Genomic DNA, 17,444 nt, shown 5'->3' with positions numbered 1-17,444 from the left:
GGAATAAAGTGCACAAACTGCATTTACCATACCTGACCAAGAACACGGTGCAAATTTCAGCCCACTCAAATTCGTCTCACTTGTGACTATGGGGGACTCAAAGCAACCATGTCCCTGGCTGGATGCTGGACACTGTCCACATGGATACCACCACTGGGTCACAGAAAAAAAAAACAGTAGAGCGTAATCTTCACATGTTATCCGGCACTACGGAGTGGAAAGCAGTCCTTGGCCTCTTTAAAAGAAGGTCAGATCAACCCTTTGCTTTCACAAATTCTTTGAACTTTTTTTTAAACCATTTGTCCTTTTGGTGTGAAGGTGTGTATAGCAGTGAGTTCGGCAGTTAAATGTGCAGAAAACTGCTCCCTTTTGCCATTTTTTAATCCTGCTACTTGGTAATTTCAAACATTGACTCTAGTTGTGTTACAAGAAGTTTTGAATCTTCTTTCTGTATTCACCTTCTATGCACCACTTTTGATTTTGCAGGTATTTGCTAAAGAAGGAAGCTGCCACTGCCTTTTTGCAAGCCTTCTCTATTTAATCTTTACTCTGAAACATCTCCATTACTCTGTTCACTCTTTCTGCATTTTTGTGGGACATCCAGTAACCACAAAGTGCTCCTCACTTAATTTTTCCTGGTGGCTAACTCAGATCTCCTTCAATTTAAACTAGTCTTGCAATTCTCCAGTCATCTCTAGGCATGACTGCCCCCAATAAGTTTTTATCTAGATATTTCTTCTCACCTTTCCTCCTTTTCTGTCTCCTTCAGTCTCTCAGCTGATATTAAATCCTTACTAGGCTGGGGATATAGCATTTTGCCTACTAAGGCAAGCCAACACCACGATCTGTACTTATTTCCCAGTCCAAGCTGTCATGCTGATAATGATAAAGAATCACTTTTCCTACACTTTTGAAAGGACATTCTCGTTTACCTTTCCCTGCCGTGGTTTGCTCTAAGGTAAGTCATTTTCTAAATTGCTTTCCGCAGGTAAAAACATTGACTGCGGATGAAGGGCTGTGTTTAGGTTGATGATGGGAGAGTAAAGAGGAGTTAAGCCATTTTGGGCCATGCTACATGCAGGGGAGGCCCCTTGAGATGGGGCAAGATGGGACGCACAGCTGCAGGCAGTGCTGCTAGTTACCGGGACGGTGTCCTGCTTTAATGTGGATGTGGAAAGGCAACAACATCTGTAAGGTTGGTCCTGCAAAGGGTGTTTATTTTGTAACAACGCGAATAACAAAGCAGAGTGCTCTTTGCTTTAAATTCTGTTCTGTGAGAAAGTCCCCTGCAAAGTTAGTAGGACTCTGCATGAAATTTTTCTGGCCCCAACAACTTCAAATCATTTCAACTGATGCTTTAAGATGACTATAGCAGTATGAAATCTCTCTCTGAAGCCTCTTGCAGCAACTTATTTGCCCCAAACTTCAGGACTGTGCATGTTTATATAACTCTGTGTGCCCACAGAGATAATATTTTTTCTATTCTCTTGCACTATGATAAACATCTGTGCCATACAACACATTTGATTTTTCTAATTCTTGTGGCACATCTGGTCTGAGGAGGAGCAGGGCTGTAGGAGACAGCTCAGAAAAGTAGGTTCGAGGCTGCAAACATGCTGCTTGTGGTTGGATGTGATCCTGGAGGAAAATGAGAGATTTTATAGCCTGGATGTTGCTTTAGCATATTGTGTGGGTAAACAAGTAATCTGGAAAGAGAGTCCTAACTGCAGCTGCCATGGTAGCTGTCAGTCTGCAGCTGACAAAAAGAATCCTGCATGTCCTACATGCAGGGACAGTACTTAGAGGACAAACTGTTAGGGGACCTCTTTTGCCACAGATAGCTGAGGAGGCTTTTGTGTTATCCTGGATCCTGCCTGCCAAAGCAAATCCCATGATTGGAGACCATTGTACATTTCAGGTCAGGAATATTTTCTATGGAATTCTGGCAGTACTTTGAGGTATTTCTGGGTATCACTGTAGCACAGTTTGAAAAATGAGCCTGTTCCTCCACGCAAGGGTAGCTGTCGTGGCTTTACTGATGCTCCCATCCTTCTCTGGCACCTTCCTATTTCCTTTTCCTTCTCCCCTCTGGAATGCGTGTCCCCTTGCTCCCTCTACTCCATCAGCTCGGAAACTACTTGCCTGCTGGTGGATTTGCTCTCTTTCCAGTGAAAGTGGACTGTTGTAGCAACTCTGCAGGGCTCACAGGAGGAACGGTGATCATAAAGGGTAGGTGACATGAGATACATACAGTCCTTGCTGTCTCATATTAAACTGTGGCACATGTACCTGAGTGCTGGCATGTAAGCAGGAGAGATGACATTTGGGCAAGATGACCCAGAGCGGGAAGGGCACCTGGGCCAGGCCAATGTGAAACAATGCGGCGTGGGATAGTGGGAGGACTGCCAGCAGCAGAGCGGGCGGGAAAGCTCCCGTAAGAACCTGAAAGCAAACAATCTCGCTGCCAAGTAGCACTACTCCTGCTCCAAGGAGGATCACTTATTGCAGTTTGAATTATTAGCTCATTTGTTGTAGTAAAAGACTGTGTGGACGCAAGGCGCTGTGAGGGGACCAAAGTAAAATTACATCTGTGTGCAAAAAAAGGCCTGGGAGTATATTTATATCCCTGCTTTGCTATGGGACTGTTATTCAAAGTACAATATAAATCATTATGTAAAAATCAAAATGCCTTTGGTCTCCGCAATGTACCTGACATCAAAACACAGGTTCAATAAGTTAAGCAGAACTGCTAATACTTGATGATCAAGTAGATCTTCTGTGGTATCTCATTTATACTGCTCTTAATGTATGGGGCATTTGCTTTGGTGAATGAACTTAGCAATGTGTGATGCTTTCCCAGCACACAACCAAAGTACTGACTCAGTAAATCACTGGAACAAAATCACTGGTTTGGGGGACCCTTCCCTTCTTTCTCCATTTGCTGCACCTTCCCAACTTAAAGAAAAAATTAAGTGGAATAATTTACTTTAAAACCTGGACATTTTTTTCTGCGTCATCTGGCCCATTTAAAGTAGCTATACAAAACACATATCTAAAATCCTGCATTGTAAGATAGGGAGTCTTTATAAGGATATGCAACCTTTGTATGTGTGACTGGGGCTTGAGACTGCCCCCAAGCCATAGACTTCTTGGAATCTGGGGCCTCTTTGGTTTTCTTTCAGGCTTGAAAAACACACACTGGGGACTTTAGCATATACGCATAAATCTTGTAAGTTAAATATAGATTAATGGGAATCAGCAGGGAGTAAAAATACTCCACTTTTTATGGTAAACACCATAAAATATGGTAAATACTTAACTTCAGTTTTATAGAAAAAACTAAGTCCTGCCATCTTCACCCAGCACTCAGATCCCTCTTTTTTAGGCATTTGGCTTTCTTTGCAGCTTAAATTTTATTCCTAGTAAGCAATATTCTTTCCCCACACTTCCCTAAGTACGAAATACTTGTTTCGTACACCCTCGGTGAAGTCCTACTCACCAGTGAGTTCTACTAACAACTTCCCAACTAATAGCATTTTGATGTCTCAATTTGTGTTCTTTGTTACACAAGTCCAGTCTGATTTCTTAATCTTTGCAGAAATGGGAAGTTTTTTGTAGGATTACGCCAGAGGGGGAGAAAAAGGAACAGAAAAGGACATAAGGTAATTTTCTAGGTAGTCTAAGCAGTCCATGAGTCAAGGTGGCATATGCTTGTAGTAGCTTAACTCCTAACAGTATAAATGTCTCACATCACCATAAAGTTGGGATCCTTAATGCCCATATCACCTTTGAAAATGCTGCTAAGGACTTAAGAAAAACGCTTTTGGTCACTGAGGCCAAGTTAAAAGACTGTACTCACAGCCCACCCACCGGGACACAAAAATGCACTGATTCAAACCTCTGTGCAGGTAATGTGTGGACTGCAGAGGCTGAACTGCTTAGAAGATAACCTCAGCCAGGCTAGGAGAAAGGAAAACGAAGATAATGGAAAAGGAACAGCTATAATAACCATCTGCAAGCACACATGGCCTCTACTTCAGCACCCATAAAACTTAAAAGGATAAAAGAAAAGGAAATTGCTTTCAAAATAGCAAACAATTTTATAAACATTTCTTCTTATGCTTTTATAGGGTGTTGGACTTGTTGCCCTTTTTCTGGTATTAGGTGTGCTGCATGTATTAGCTTTTAGCGTGAAGAGAGGTATATTCCAGGGAAGTCTTTGCTTCATTTTCCATTCTACCCTGCACATGCACACATATTAGTTTAAAAGTTTTGAGTTTTGGGGTTTTTTTTGTTTGTTTGTTTGTTTTTCCTTAAGCAGCCCTATTGTAATGGTCACTTGGCACTTCAGCCAGCCCACGGGTGCCAGTGGTATTGTCCTGCCTATCAAATCAGCTTGCATTGCCTGGGCTACGTTTCATCCTGTCCCACGGCTGTGAACAGGGATCTGTCCCAACACCGAGCGGCTGTGTGGCTGTACAAAGCCACGATCCCATTCGAAATAAAGAAAGAAATCCAATGGTGACCACAGTGGCTTCTCTGGACTAGGCTTAGGTTTTGCCCTTTTGCAACCAGCATAGCTTTGGGCTATCAATAGCTTTATAGCTATTACAAGTCCCATAAGCAAGGTTTCAACTTAAAACATAAAAAACTTAAAACATAAACTATGGGTTGACTGTCCCTCTTTTGGACTGCAATGCCAAATTACACACTCGTGTCCCTCCTAAGGCTTCTTTCACTCTCACAGTGGTACTAAGGCTCTTTTCTTGTAACTGGACTGGATCCCGAGCCCAAGCCACAGTGCAGCCCCAGCACAGCCCCGGGAGCAGCCCAGAGGTGCCGCGGTTGGGAGCTGCTCGAGGAACCCCAAAGGTGCTGCGACAGAGGACCTGGGCAACCTGCGGCAGTTTTAAACGTGTGGAATGAAAACCTGCTCTGTTGCCTAGTATGTATCTTCCTAAAGAACTTAATGGAGCTAAAAGGAGAAATTCGCTGCAACCTAAGAGTCGTTTGGGCCTTTGAATCTCATCCCGAGTTTTGCAAACTTTTAGTCATTTTAGAAGAGCTGAGCCGAATTCAAATCCCGAATCACACCGGGTGCAAGTTGTTTCTCTCCGAGGAAAAGAGAACATCAGTGTGTACTTCACAACTTTCAGCTGCAGGTTTCTCTCTAGCCTAGACATGAGCCGTGCATAAATTCAGAGCTCACCAATTACTATGGCTTTATCAAGAACCTTATTAGTGATCACTAAAAATAATCTTCCTTAGAAGGGGGCTGCTATGTGCAAAGCCCATCTTTCCTATTTACTTTGTGCCTATTAATGTTTTTTTTAATGTTTATACATTAGTGCAAGGAATAGTGTTAGCATAATTCTAGTGTAAAATAAAATCAGCTGTATCCATTATAAGTGCATTACTGCCAGGAACTGTAAATATGTTTATGCCTGATAGCCTTTTGACTCAATAATATCCTGCTATCTCTGTTGGGCAGGCAAGTTTTTAAACCAAGAAAAGACAGGTTATGATTTTCATAACCAAACTGTGTTTCTTTTTGAAGTATATTATCTAAATTCAAATTTTAAGAAGGTCATTAAAAAAATCTGCCTGTGATTTTAAAGGAGAACAATTGAAATGTCATCTTCAAAGTGGTGGCAAGAAGGTACAATGTGCACTAAGAACAAGTTATTCCTCCCAGATATACACATACGCAGACAAACCCTGCCATATCATACCATACAAACAATTTTAATTGTGTAGTTACAGTCAATAACCACTCCTAGTCAGAACATTTCTGCATAAAGAAAATTGTGATACACTTATAAAAACAGCCAGCTGTAACAAAATAACTGGTGTTTTCATAGCAATAAACTCATAAAAAAGAAATACACCTTTATACAGAAAATTTATACAGCTGTAGCTTTAAAATTGATTGTAAACCAAAGGAAGACACATTGCAAACATCAATTATTTTCACATTAATTGCATAAGTTTCTAAGGTGATCTATTAGTTTTATTTACCTAAGCTTATTTGCATGATAGTAAAAATTGCATACAACAATAAGAGTGAAGCTTATAGTATGAATTGCTTGGATAACATAGAGCACTTTTTATAGGCAACTGTGTAAAGCACATTTTCTCTATTTAAAACTTTTAAGACACTTTGTTTTACTGCCCATCAAAATACATTTATAAATAGAAAAAAAATCAGTATGATAACAAGAGAAGCAATATTACATTTAACGGAAACTTCCAAAAAAATTAATTACAACATGATGCTGCAGGATCTACAAATAAATAATGAGGACTAAATTGTGTTTCACATTTTCTTTTTCATTTTCTTTAAAACCATGTAACAATGAGAATGGAAAAAAAAAATACAGTGACCTTTATTTCCAAAAGAAAACAAATCTGAATTACGGCAGTGCCATATAATACAAGGCATTTGTTGGCATATGTTATCTTTAAACTGCATTCCACAGTCTATAGTTCTTTTGTAACATACAATAGAACAAGAGTAACAAACTCTTTTTTTATTTTATTTTTTTAAATAAATGTGAGTTTCCAAAGATCAAGTGTGGAGTGCTACAGTAATAATTAAAAAACAAGAACAAAACAGAAACAAAAAACAGTAAATCACAAAAGTTGTAATGCTTGTCTGAAGGCTCCAGAATCAAAATCACTGGTATCATGCTTATTGGGTACACTCACAGTGTATCCAGTGAACACAAATTAATATCAAACAATCCTCAACGCTTCATCTGTTGCTGCGAAGCAGTTTGTAAAACAGAGTAAAACATCTAGTGCAGTCTGCATTATCCTTTTTTCAACTTTTGTGCAAGTTTTGGAAGATTCATTGGCCAAACAATGAATAATAAAGGTTTTTGACAGAACGCAAGATGGAATTTTCATTTCATTAGTAAATACCAGTGGCACTGTTGAGAGAAAATAATACTTTTAGATCAGTCTTTCAATTCAGCATTAATCTCTGTGTTCCCTTCTACCGATAACTCTTCTTCTAGTTTAACTGAAAAAAGTGTGTTTGCATTTTTGTCTTGGACGCTGTCTTCTAAATCCTTGAGCAACTCTTCTTCTTTGTACTCTGCAACATCCACCTCCAAACCAGAATTGTCCTTCAGCTTCCCATGGTGCTTGAGATAATATCGCTGGTTCTGAAAGAACTTGATAATGGTGTACTTGGGCAGGTCAAGCTGAGCGGAGAGAGTCTGGATTGCTTCTTCATCTGGATACAGGCCTACATCTTGTATGAAACTCTGTAGGATCCCTAGGGCTTCAACAGAAATCTTTGTTCGCGGTCGGGGTTTCTGACGATTTTCATCCTCAGATTCAGCTGGTGATGCTACTGTCGGTTGCCTTGGGGGTAGTCTGGGACCTGGTTGCTGTTGCTGTTGTTGTTGTTGCTGTTGCTGTTGCTGCTGCTGCTGCTGCAAGACAAAGCACAGCATTTTTTTTGTACGTGTATTCTTGCTCATATTTTGTGTTACCAAGAAAATCCAGGGGGGGAATTGCAAAGCTAAAAACAAAGGCTTAGTAAGTTTAAATGACAAAAAGGAAAAAAAAAAAAGGAAAAAAAAAAAGGCCCATTATTGCTGAACCAGAATTAAAATATGAGTTAGTACCTCTGCATATCTTGCATGCGCCTGTATGTGTGTGAGCAGAGATGAGGGATAAAGGGACGGTGGGACATGGACAGAGAGGTGGAAGGAAGACACTGGCTTTGTCTGACTGAAAGCGCCGATGATGAGACATCAGTGCAGTTTAGCTGACAAATTTTAATGAACATGCTCCATGAGTCAAGTGCAGACAAGACAAAATGCTAAGTAGGTGACATAGTATAGGATTAACTTGACCAGCTTAGCCAGAACTGTAGCAAGGGCAAAGTGAGAAAAGTGCCAGATGAGGGCAAACGCACAGGAGCTCTGCCAGCAGCAGCAGCTGCTGCCCAAAAACAAGGGCTGCAAATCTCCAGCAATAGCTAGACTAGGGGACTGGGGGGATCAGGGAGAAGGAGAGCATTTTAGCTAAGTGTGGAAATATCCCACTGCCAATCTGACCTTAGCACGCACTGAAGTCTCGTCAAACTTGCAAACGTTACAACAGAATGCGTTAGCTGGAAGCGCCTAACGTCACGCTGTCAAACCCAGCCTCAGCAAGGACAAAGAGATCTGGAGGTAGGAAATATGTATTTCCCCTTCTGGCTCTGACCTCTCTTGCCTGCCGTCTCAGAGAGGGTCTGTCTTGCCTGTGTTCAAGTATCCCAACGTATAAACAGGGAACAAACATATTTACCTGCTTCTGTGTTTGTGCTGGGGATTGTTTAGTTAATATTTATAAAGCACTAAGATGCAAAGCTCTAAATAACTTGCACTATTATTATTAGAAGGGAACATGCTGCATTCCAAAAACTCAGGCAATAAAAATGAGCCAGTATGCACATCAGAACAATAAGATAAAGCAAATCATGATGTAAATAATTAACAAGAGCTTAAAATGAAGTTTTGCAAGCATAGATTCAGAAACATTCTTAAAAGGTGAGGCACTGAGCCCCAGGGACAGAAATGTTTTTCTCATCTACCACTGGAATACACTACATTATAAGATCACATTTAAAATCAAAAGTAAATTTATCAGCTACTGTTTTTGTTGACAATTCTTTTGCTTCACAGCACAGGAAGCACTGGTTAGTAAGATATTTTGGATCAGCAAATTTCTTGTCATATGGTACAAACCACCAGTTATTATTAAAAAACAACAGCAGCAAAACAAGCAGTTGCTATCACTACATTTCATTTCCCTTTGTGAGTCTCCCCTTGACAATTTTTTGTGTGCCGGTAGTGGTTTCCAAGCTTCCAGTCGCAGCTGGCTTGCAGACCCTAAGAAGCACAAAACACTGTACGAATAGTAGAAATAATGGAGGAATTATAATTCTGTCCACTTCGCGGTGTCACTCGTGGTTGTGGAGACTTTGCATAGGTCTCAACACCCACTTTAGAAGCCACTGCTTTAAGTGATCTTCTTATTCCAAGATCTGACACAAATGCGAGTGGAATTGGGGCTCTTTCCTCATCCCTATTCACATCCTTTCATGTTTTATGGTCTGTGAGCAGTCCCATTCAAGGCTTCAATCCCAAAGAGATTCAAGACTACTCCCAGCACATTAAATTCTTACAAGACTGGAAGCTTTGTATATACAGTTTGAAAACTGGTGTCTTAGCTACACATTTATGCATCTACAACAACTACGATGTAGAAGAGCAGAGACAAAACTCAGGCCCAATCTCCCATCCTTACTCTTACAAGTCACATTAAGAGATTACAATGCAACTGCTTATGTGAATAATATTTGCAAGATCAAACACACAACTTTTATCAACAAGGCAAGAAAATCTAAGTAAGTGGCATAGTGGTTGAATGTTTATACTGTGCATAAGCTTCTCCTTTTATCCCCTTAAGAAGCGATTTTATTAAAAACAATGTACATTTTCAAACAAGTGCTGTTTTATTACTTAATACAGATCTTTCTCTCTCTTTTTGCTAAATCAAACAGCAAGTTTCCAGGCTTTCACAATTATTTTAGTACTTGATATCCTAAGGGATTGTCTTATTCAGTTTGCTTTATCTTTAATATACACTCATGTTGTTTCTGGCTGCAAGATAACTCTATCCTTCCTAGCTTTGTAAATATTTTTCTGTATAGGTAATACAAATGATACACTGGGTCTCAGCTGAGGTTGGGAAAGCATGGGGTAATATCTGCCCTTTAAGAGGGAGCAGTTAAAAGGCTGACCTCAGGTCTTTCGTGCGAAGGGATTAAAGAGTCCCCAGCTCAGACAGACAGCAAGTCCGCGCTGACGATCTGGGCTACAATATTTAGCAAAACAGCCAGCCACGCTCCCGGTTCGCGGTGCCCATGCGAGCAAAGGGTGGGTGCAGACCCCAGAGGAGGGGGCACCGCCCGGGCTGCCCCGGAGCGGAGGGCAGCTGTTTCCAAGCCCCGTGGCGTGGGTCCTGCATCCCCTCCTCTCTCTCCCTGACACAGTGCCCTTGTGCCAGCTCACCTGTGGAGCAGCACCCAGCCAAGGTCCAGCGGTCAGCAGGCCTGGTAAGAAAGCGCCTCTATGCTCTCCTTTCCCAAGGGTGGTGGGAGAGGGGCTCTGAAGGAAAAACAAACAAACATTGACTCACCCCAGCCTCGACTGGAGTTAAAGTGGGATGAGGAATCCCCTTCCCTTCACTCCTAACCCAGGGCGAGCCGCTGCTGTTGAGGGTTCGAGCTTAGCTTTTGAACAGCAGCGCAACAAGGTCCTCCCACTTTGCTGGTAAGGTGTTTTGACAACCAGTGCCAAACGCCTCTGCCTTTCAGTCCTGACACCTGTCTAGCCAGGGACGGCCAGCACGCAGGCTTGCCCTGCCCGGCACGCAGGTGCCACTGCGCCACCGCGTCCACGCACGTGTGCAAAACACCACCGAACCGAAACAAAAACCGTGGGTGGTCGCACGCTCTCCTTTGAACTCCGGTGGCGGATGGCAGCGTGCTCTTATCTCGTACCGGGAGACCTGCATTTAGCCTGGCCGGGAGGAAAGAAACACTAATTTCCTTTGCTCCGTTTAAAGCTTTATTTACTTAGCGCTCTGTGGGATTGGCCAAGGTAAACTAACCTGAATCTGTTCTGCTGGCACATGGATAATGTGGGAAGGCCTGTCACCATGGTGATGAACTGCATTGCTTTCTTGTTCATAAATGGCATCGCGTTCAGGCTGAGGAAGACTGAGGAACCTTCGGATCATGGAGAGATTCTCCCAGAGGGTCCTGTTCTCTGGTGAGGGATCTTCTTTCCAACGTAACAGCTCACAGAGCCACCCCTTGAAGATAACACCAGCAAAACATTAGTTTTTTTCCTTACTTCACCAGGGGCAAAACGAGGGCGAAATGGGTACATTAGCGGCGCTGCATTCTCTCACGCTCTCCCCCAGTAAGAAAGGGCTTTCACTGTAAAGGCTGGGCTTAAAGCAAACACTGGTACACTGAGAGGCTGCCACACTATTTCACAGACCCTCGCCAACTGTGAGCGTTTTGGAAAGAACCTTCCCCTTGGTCCCACACTGTTGTTTGTTTGCTTAGAAACAAACTGGTTGATGAAGTCAGATTCGCTTACAAGCTCCCCTCCGCAGGACAGGGGTTCCACTGATGCCAGTATATTCTCTCTGCTGCCTATTTTCTTCTATGCAAGGCTACACCCATCTGAGAGCATCGACACTGTGTTTCAGGAGCCGGTAGATTGTCTGCTGAGCAACTTTTAAAATCCTGGTACTACTACTCAAAACAAGAAAGTACTTCAAATATCCGCCTTGACTGTACGGCTGCCTCACGTAAATCATAGCAGTAGCGGAGCTCCCTAATGTCCTTTCAAAAGACAGGAATCCTTTAACTAGATGCAGTCAAGTAATATCTTCTTCCTATCTGCTACAAGTAGAGGTGCCTCTGCAGGTGAACTTATTTCAAGTAATAGATGATTATCTGTTTTGGGATTTTTCTCATAGACCCAGAAAAAAACAGTCTCTCAGTTTTATGTACACTATTAGGGCTTGAGGTGGAGCAAGATATGCTCAGAGGTTCTGATATACTCTTTATACCATTTCCATAACACAAGACAGCAAGTTGCCCAAGACTTTGCCTACTCTAATTCAGACATGGTTTTGGGATACATCCAATGAAGCTGGCTACAGAATCCCCTGCAAGAACTGCAGTGGTTGCTAATTTGCTTCCAAAAGAGATATAAAAGTTCATCTTGAAAATTTAACAACTGTTTTCTTATGTCTTCTTAAAATTTAATTGAGGATTTTTTTCTTAATTGTGCACTGGTAGTTTTAAAAGAAGAGTGCAAATGCTCTAGCTAACACAGTGTGCATCAGCAGCAATTTTTCTGTATATTAAAATTTAGAAACAAAATATTACTTATATAAAACATGCATACTTCCATTCTTTTAGCTTCAAGGATCTGTTTTCAAAACTAGGCCCATGCAATTTTATTTCTTAATGCTGTAGGAAAGATAACGTGACATTTTATTGAATCAACAAATAATATAAATGTACAGAAGCTTTTAGATCCTTTTTATATATACTGCTCGTTGAAAAACGGTTTATCCAGACTAGTTTACTACTAGATACAATAGATACATAGATACAATATAGATATGTATTTTCTTGAAGACATTCATATCTTTAGCTAAGTTAATAAATGCAGTGTAAAAATATTGCCGTGATAGGAAGAGGTGAAAGTAAACAAATAATCTTAATGCAATTCATATTGTATAAGAAAATATTTAGTGAGGTGTGTATAAAAATTTGAAGTATATTCTCTTGGATATAAGTGGAAAACTGAACAAATGACACAGGAGAAAATGCCCCCAAGAAACAGAAATAATCAAAATGACAAATGTTAGAGAAATGGTGGTAGCAGAGCTGAGAAAGCAAAAATTTAAATGGGGCTACAGTCTGCCAGGTGCTCACCAGGTGTGCTAGGGAGGGAGGGGAGAGAGAGGAAAATGGCGGCAGCAGAAGGGCCCCCTTGCACCTCAGGGATGGAGCGCACCCCATTCCTTGACCACATGCTAAGGGTGGATGCCGGGTATTGCCCCAGGGCTTAGGAAGCTGGGCCAAACACCTTCATACAGAACACATAATGTACAGCCTGTCCCAGATGGAATCGTATGGCATGTTTTTAAAACAGTAGCAAGGGTCTGTGAATTCTTCCTCCCCATTGTAAGGCACCCTGGGACGCATTAGCAGGTTAATTATGAACTCTCCCTGCCCCTAACAAAATCAACATGTTGTTCGTGCTTCTCTGCCCACCTTGCTTCCACAGGGATACGTGCTGGAATATGCTCAACAGCAGTATTAGTTTTCTGCAGCAAGTTAAAAGATGTGCAATCAGAAAACAGGTAGGTTGTTGGGGATGGAGGGGAGAAGAAGATGAAGAGAAACAAATCTAGATTTTTTGATTGAAATGCAGTTATAAAATTTTTAATTAAAAAAAAAAAAAAAAGAAAAAAGAAAACAGCCTGCCCTGAAGCATAAAAATTGTCCTTTGGTTGTCTGGAGTCTGCACTGCTTCACATTGAAACTGTTGGTCCTCTTCCTAATGGTGGTGAAACAGAGAGCAGAGCTGACTATCACGGCAGTTCAGTGAAAGTAAAAAAAAGACAAGACAACCTGTCCCCTCCCATGACAGCTCTCTACGATATACAAACAAACTGGAAAAGAAATTGCACCACTCATTTAGCAGCTGCACACATTTTGTCTGGTGACCACATGGATCACAGATTTTTTTGGAAAAAAGACAGTGGAAACTCTTTTTAAAAGTCCAGTAGTAAAAATAATTCCCAAGCAATCACATTTTATGTTGATTAAACATATTTCATAACAACAGTTTTTGTTAACTAAGAAATTCCTTCTCCTCTTACTGTCTTTTCTGTTTCTGTGTTTACTAGATCAGACCTTATTTTTATTAATTAACAACGACTAACATTGTATTTCCAGGATTTTTCTATCCACTTTTGCCTTGAAATAATACTTCTAATTCCTTATCTAAAAACGATTTGATGAATTGTAACCTGAAGCATGTCTCTGCTAGCCTTTCAGGGAAGCAGCGATTCTGAGATACTGAAATCAGATGCTTCTGACATGGTACACAGAATAGACTGCTATTCTACCAAAATGTCTATTTTCCACTGGGTTCTTCATGTTTTTAAAGAAGTAGACATACTCTGATGAAACATATGATGGGCAATGTGGAAACAACCAACTGAATTCTTCTAAAATTGCAAGGATAGAAACAATTTTTTGGTCCTGAAATGGTTTATTTCTGGAAATATTTATGAAAGTTGACCTCAGAAATATTCTCAGGAGAGATAGTGAATGGGCAGTTACAGAGGCTACAGGGGTTTGCTTTGTTAGAAGACTACAAATTTTATACCAATAGGCTTTCTTTTGGTTCAAAGCAAACAAACAGAACCATAGTTATTTAATTCAGTTTCAGGTTGAGAATTCTGTATCTGACATAAAGGTCATTCATGAAAGTCAACTAAATGAGAATGTATGATTTTTTGTTTTTGTAAATTTTAGGAAAAGTAATCATACAGACTTTTCTAGTGGCAAATTTTAAGTTATGTAAAATTTCTAAGTTTTGTTTCCATTTGATCTAAAGAAGTATGAACTGCTGTAGTTAATGCAGTTGAATTTACAAGTGAACCTAACAAGGCTGATTTTTCTCCTCTTACACTCATTTAAATCTAGAGCAATTTTTCTGTCTAGTTCAAACAATTTATTCTGACGGAAAGCTTGGACCACTGTTTTTTCATGTCTTTTATAGTCTTACAGGAAGTGGAAAGGACCACAAAATAATAAGGAAATATTTATAACTCAGATTAGATCACAACTGGTTTATACAACATATATAGTATATCGTTAAAAAAACAGCCTTAAAATAATTAAGCCGATACATCTATGCAGCAAGGCAAACCCCCCAAAACTCTGCAATGACATTGGGAACAACCTTGATTTTAAAACAGAGTAAATTTGCCAAGCAACATTACACTGAATATAAAGAGAGTACAAAGCAAAATATAAACATTAGCCACATGTAAATATGTTTGGAGAACTTTCAGGATGTTACTACTTTTCAAACTGACAAAGTTTAATTTGACACCTTCTGTTCTAAAACCTTTGTTTCTATTCAAAATCACGCCTTTAGCTGCTATCAATCACTATGCTCTCCCTATTACTTAAAATACTGGCATGGGCCCTGGATAAGCTGAAAATGCCATGCAGATGAATTCTGAGATAATATGTTCAAACCTGTTATATACAACACAAATCCTGTAAAGTTATGTATTGTAAACCTACATTTATTGGGAACTAAAAGTCTTAAATCCATCTGCTACAAAGAAAATACTGTTACGCACTTTCAAGTAACCAAGTACCATCTGCAAAGGTCTTGCTACAGTAAGCAAGAAAATGGTGAAAAAAAAAAAAGATGCTAAACCTAAGATATTTAAAATAAATAAGAGTCTTCTGTCTGGTTTTCTGATAGGGATTTAGTAAAGAAACATAAGACATTAGAGGAAAAAAAAACTGTGAAAGCCGAACTGCCAAACTATTGCAGGAAAAGCGCAAAGAGGATAACTGCCAAACATTAGACTCTGCAAGACCCATGAGCATGCTTATTTTAAAGAAAGCATCTATGTATTTTATCTATGCATCCAAATGGTATTTTATTCAGTCTGACCTGTGCTGTGTTTAAATAAAATCTGTGCTTTCACATAGAGTTTCTAACAAACTATTCTTGCGTTCTGGTATCTTTCTTATTAAAAGGAAAAAAAAAAGGTAATTGAAATCTGCACTTAAGGTGTAAATACCAATCCTAACTAGATCAAAGAGGGTAGCATTACAATCACGAAAGATGTTTTCTGGGCAAGGCTTTCCAAATCAGCAACAAACACATCTAGTCTGGGAAGAAAGGGCTTCAAGGTGGAGCAACTGAACTCTTTTGTTTGGTGAATTCGTTATAGTGATAAGAATTTGCCAAATGATGAATAAAATAAGTAACAAAGACTCCAACACTTTTTAAAAGAGCTGTAATTTGAATCTAAGAAGGCAAGACATTTTAGAGTATCAATGCTAAGATACGAACAGTTCTTTGGTATAGTATATCTAAGATTATTTTTATCATTCTCTGGGGCATATAGTATAATAAAAATATATGGTATTAAAAGAAATCAGTCTAAATAGGGAGGTATTTGATACAAACATTTTAGCAGAAAGTGTGAATTGCATTTCAGCATCTACTGTGAACAAAGACTAAGTACATAATCCATTAAACAGTACTTCTAACTCAAAAAATTGAGTATTGTAGACTAAACTAAAGTAAGCATTTTGAATGAGCAAATTTTCAGCAACTAACTATCAAGCTAGCAATTTATCATTCAGCAAATAATTTTCTACTTTTAAAAGAATCTGTAAGTGTTACTTACGCTAATGAAGACTGTTTTTAATCTGCCCACAAACATGCTAATAGAGGGCAATTTTTTTTATTTACAATGCTGTAGGCACTTCAGTTTATAGAACACAGATATGAAATTACACTTGGCAAAATGGGCTCTTAATTGTCTGAGCAACCCAAATCCTTCACCTTTAACACAAAAGCTTATAGACAAAACAAAGGAAAAGAACTCATGAACTAAACTTTAAATATTGACTTTTCCCCCTTCAAAAGCCGTCCAACTCGCTTTACAAATCTCATTTTCATTCCAAATGGCTGTGTTCATCATAGATATTTCCACTTCTTTTCATAACAGAATCCACGTACAGAAGAGAAGAAAAAAAGGCCGACATCACCACTACAGTACATGCACATAGCCTTCAGTATTAAACTTGTAAGCTGCTCATTGCACAGAAAGGTTGCTTTTGGAAAAGTCATAATACTTTGAACGAGATACATAATGGTAGCAAAGGAGTACTGAAAGCATTTTAAATTATTTACTAGGTTAAAAGGGTGAAATGTACTTTAAATACATCAAATTTCATCATCTGGGCCATTTTTTGGTGGCAAAGTGGTATTGATCTTTCCAAATGCTTAAAATTAACTATTTCCAGAAGGTCATTATTTGATTAAAGGCATTAAAGTTGAGGGCAAGAAATGATGCACTTTGTCTTCTTTCCCATTCAAATAATCATGTAATTTAATCAGAACTATCCCTTCATGTCCTGTAATAAAAATGTTTGTCTTAAGATATTGTTCTTTACCTAACATATTAACCTTTAAATGTTATGAAGTTCTTAAGAATAATCTCTGCTTAGAGAAGATTCTTCCATAATGCAATGAAAGGATCTCCAGCATTTAAATTGATAAGGCCAAATTTCCCCTACACATTGATTGGAAAACGCATTAAACCCTTCAACTGAGATTTCTCACAGTGTTCAACAGGATCGAAAATTCAGGGAGTTCTGAATCAGTAAGCTCATGCATATGGCATTGAGAAGCAAAATAAACAAATGTCATTTCAGTCAAACAAATAAGTAAAAATGGACACTGCTTTAATTTATCTGGGAAATGCCGTTTGCGTTACATTTGTATTATCCAGAAAAATACAGCAAGGAACACCCACTGCAGGGTAAGAACGGAGCGTTTAATTCAAAATTAATTTTCAGGCTGAGATTACTTAAATCTGACTTCTTTCTGGGTGAAATACCTTTGGGTTCAGACATGGGAACAAGCCTAGATGATGAGAACGGTCCTTTTTAGCCTTAAATGCTCTTCTGGAATTTCCTGACTGCAGGAAAATTTATTCTGACGGCAGGTTTATCTTTCCTAAAATACATAAATTGCCCTGGTTATCTCCTGCGCAAAGCTGAACAACCTAAACGC

General features: G+C 39.5%; 1 protein-coding gene across 6 annotated transcripts in view; it reads right to left on the bottom strand.

Moving 5' to 3' along the window:
* Positions 1-5,726: 5,726 nt before the first annotated feature.
* The window catches only part of SATB1 (SATB homeobox 1), a 95,171-nt gene continuing 83,453 nt past the window's right edge, over positions 5,727-17,444 (bottom strand). For 5 of the 6 annotated variants that reach the window (XM_087771775.1, XM_087771740.1, XM_087771767.1 and 2 more), the window contains 3 exons: positions 10,678-10,881; positions 10,077-10,172; positions 5,727-7,442 (listed from right to left, as the gene is read on the bottom strand). In XM_087771775.1, coding sequence (XP_087627901.1) covers positions 6,960-7,442; positions 10,077-10,172; positions 10,678-10,881 — 783 coding nt within the window. In that variant the 3' untranslated portion in view covers positions 5,727-6,959. The remainder of the gene's footprint in view (positions 7,443-10,076; positions 10,173-10,677; positions 10,882-17,444) is intronic. The other variant, XM_087771784.1, reaches the window with a different exon arrangement.

This window comes from Nipponia nippon, unplaced genomic scaffold (genome assembly GCF_047370975.1).
Source record: "Nipponia nippon isolate SJK-2023a ecotype South Korea unplaced genomic scaffold, ASM4737097v1 scaffold_1, whole genome shotgun sequence".
NCBI classification, from domain to species: Eukaryota; Metazoa; Chordata; class Aves; order Pelecaniformes; family Threskiornithidae; genus Nipponia; species Nipponia nippon.
This window is presented reverse-complemented; position numbering and strand designations above follow the sequence as displayed.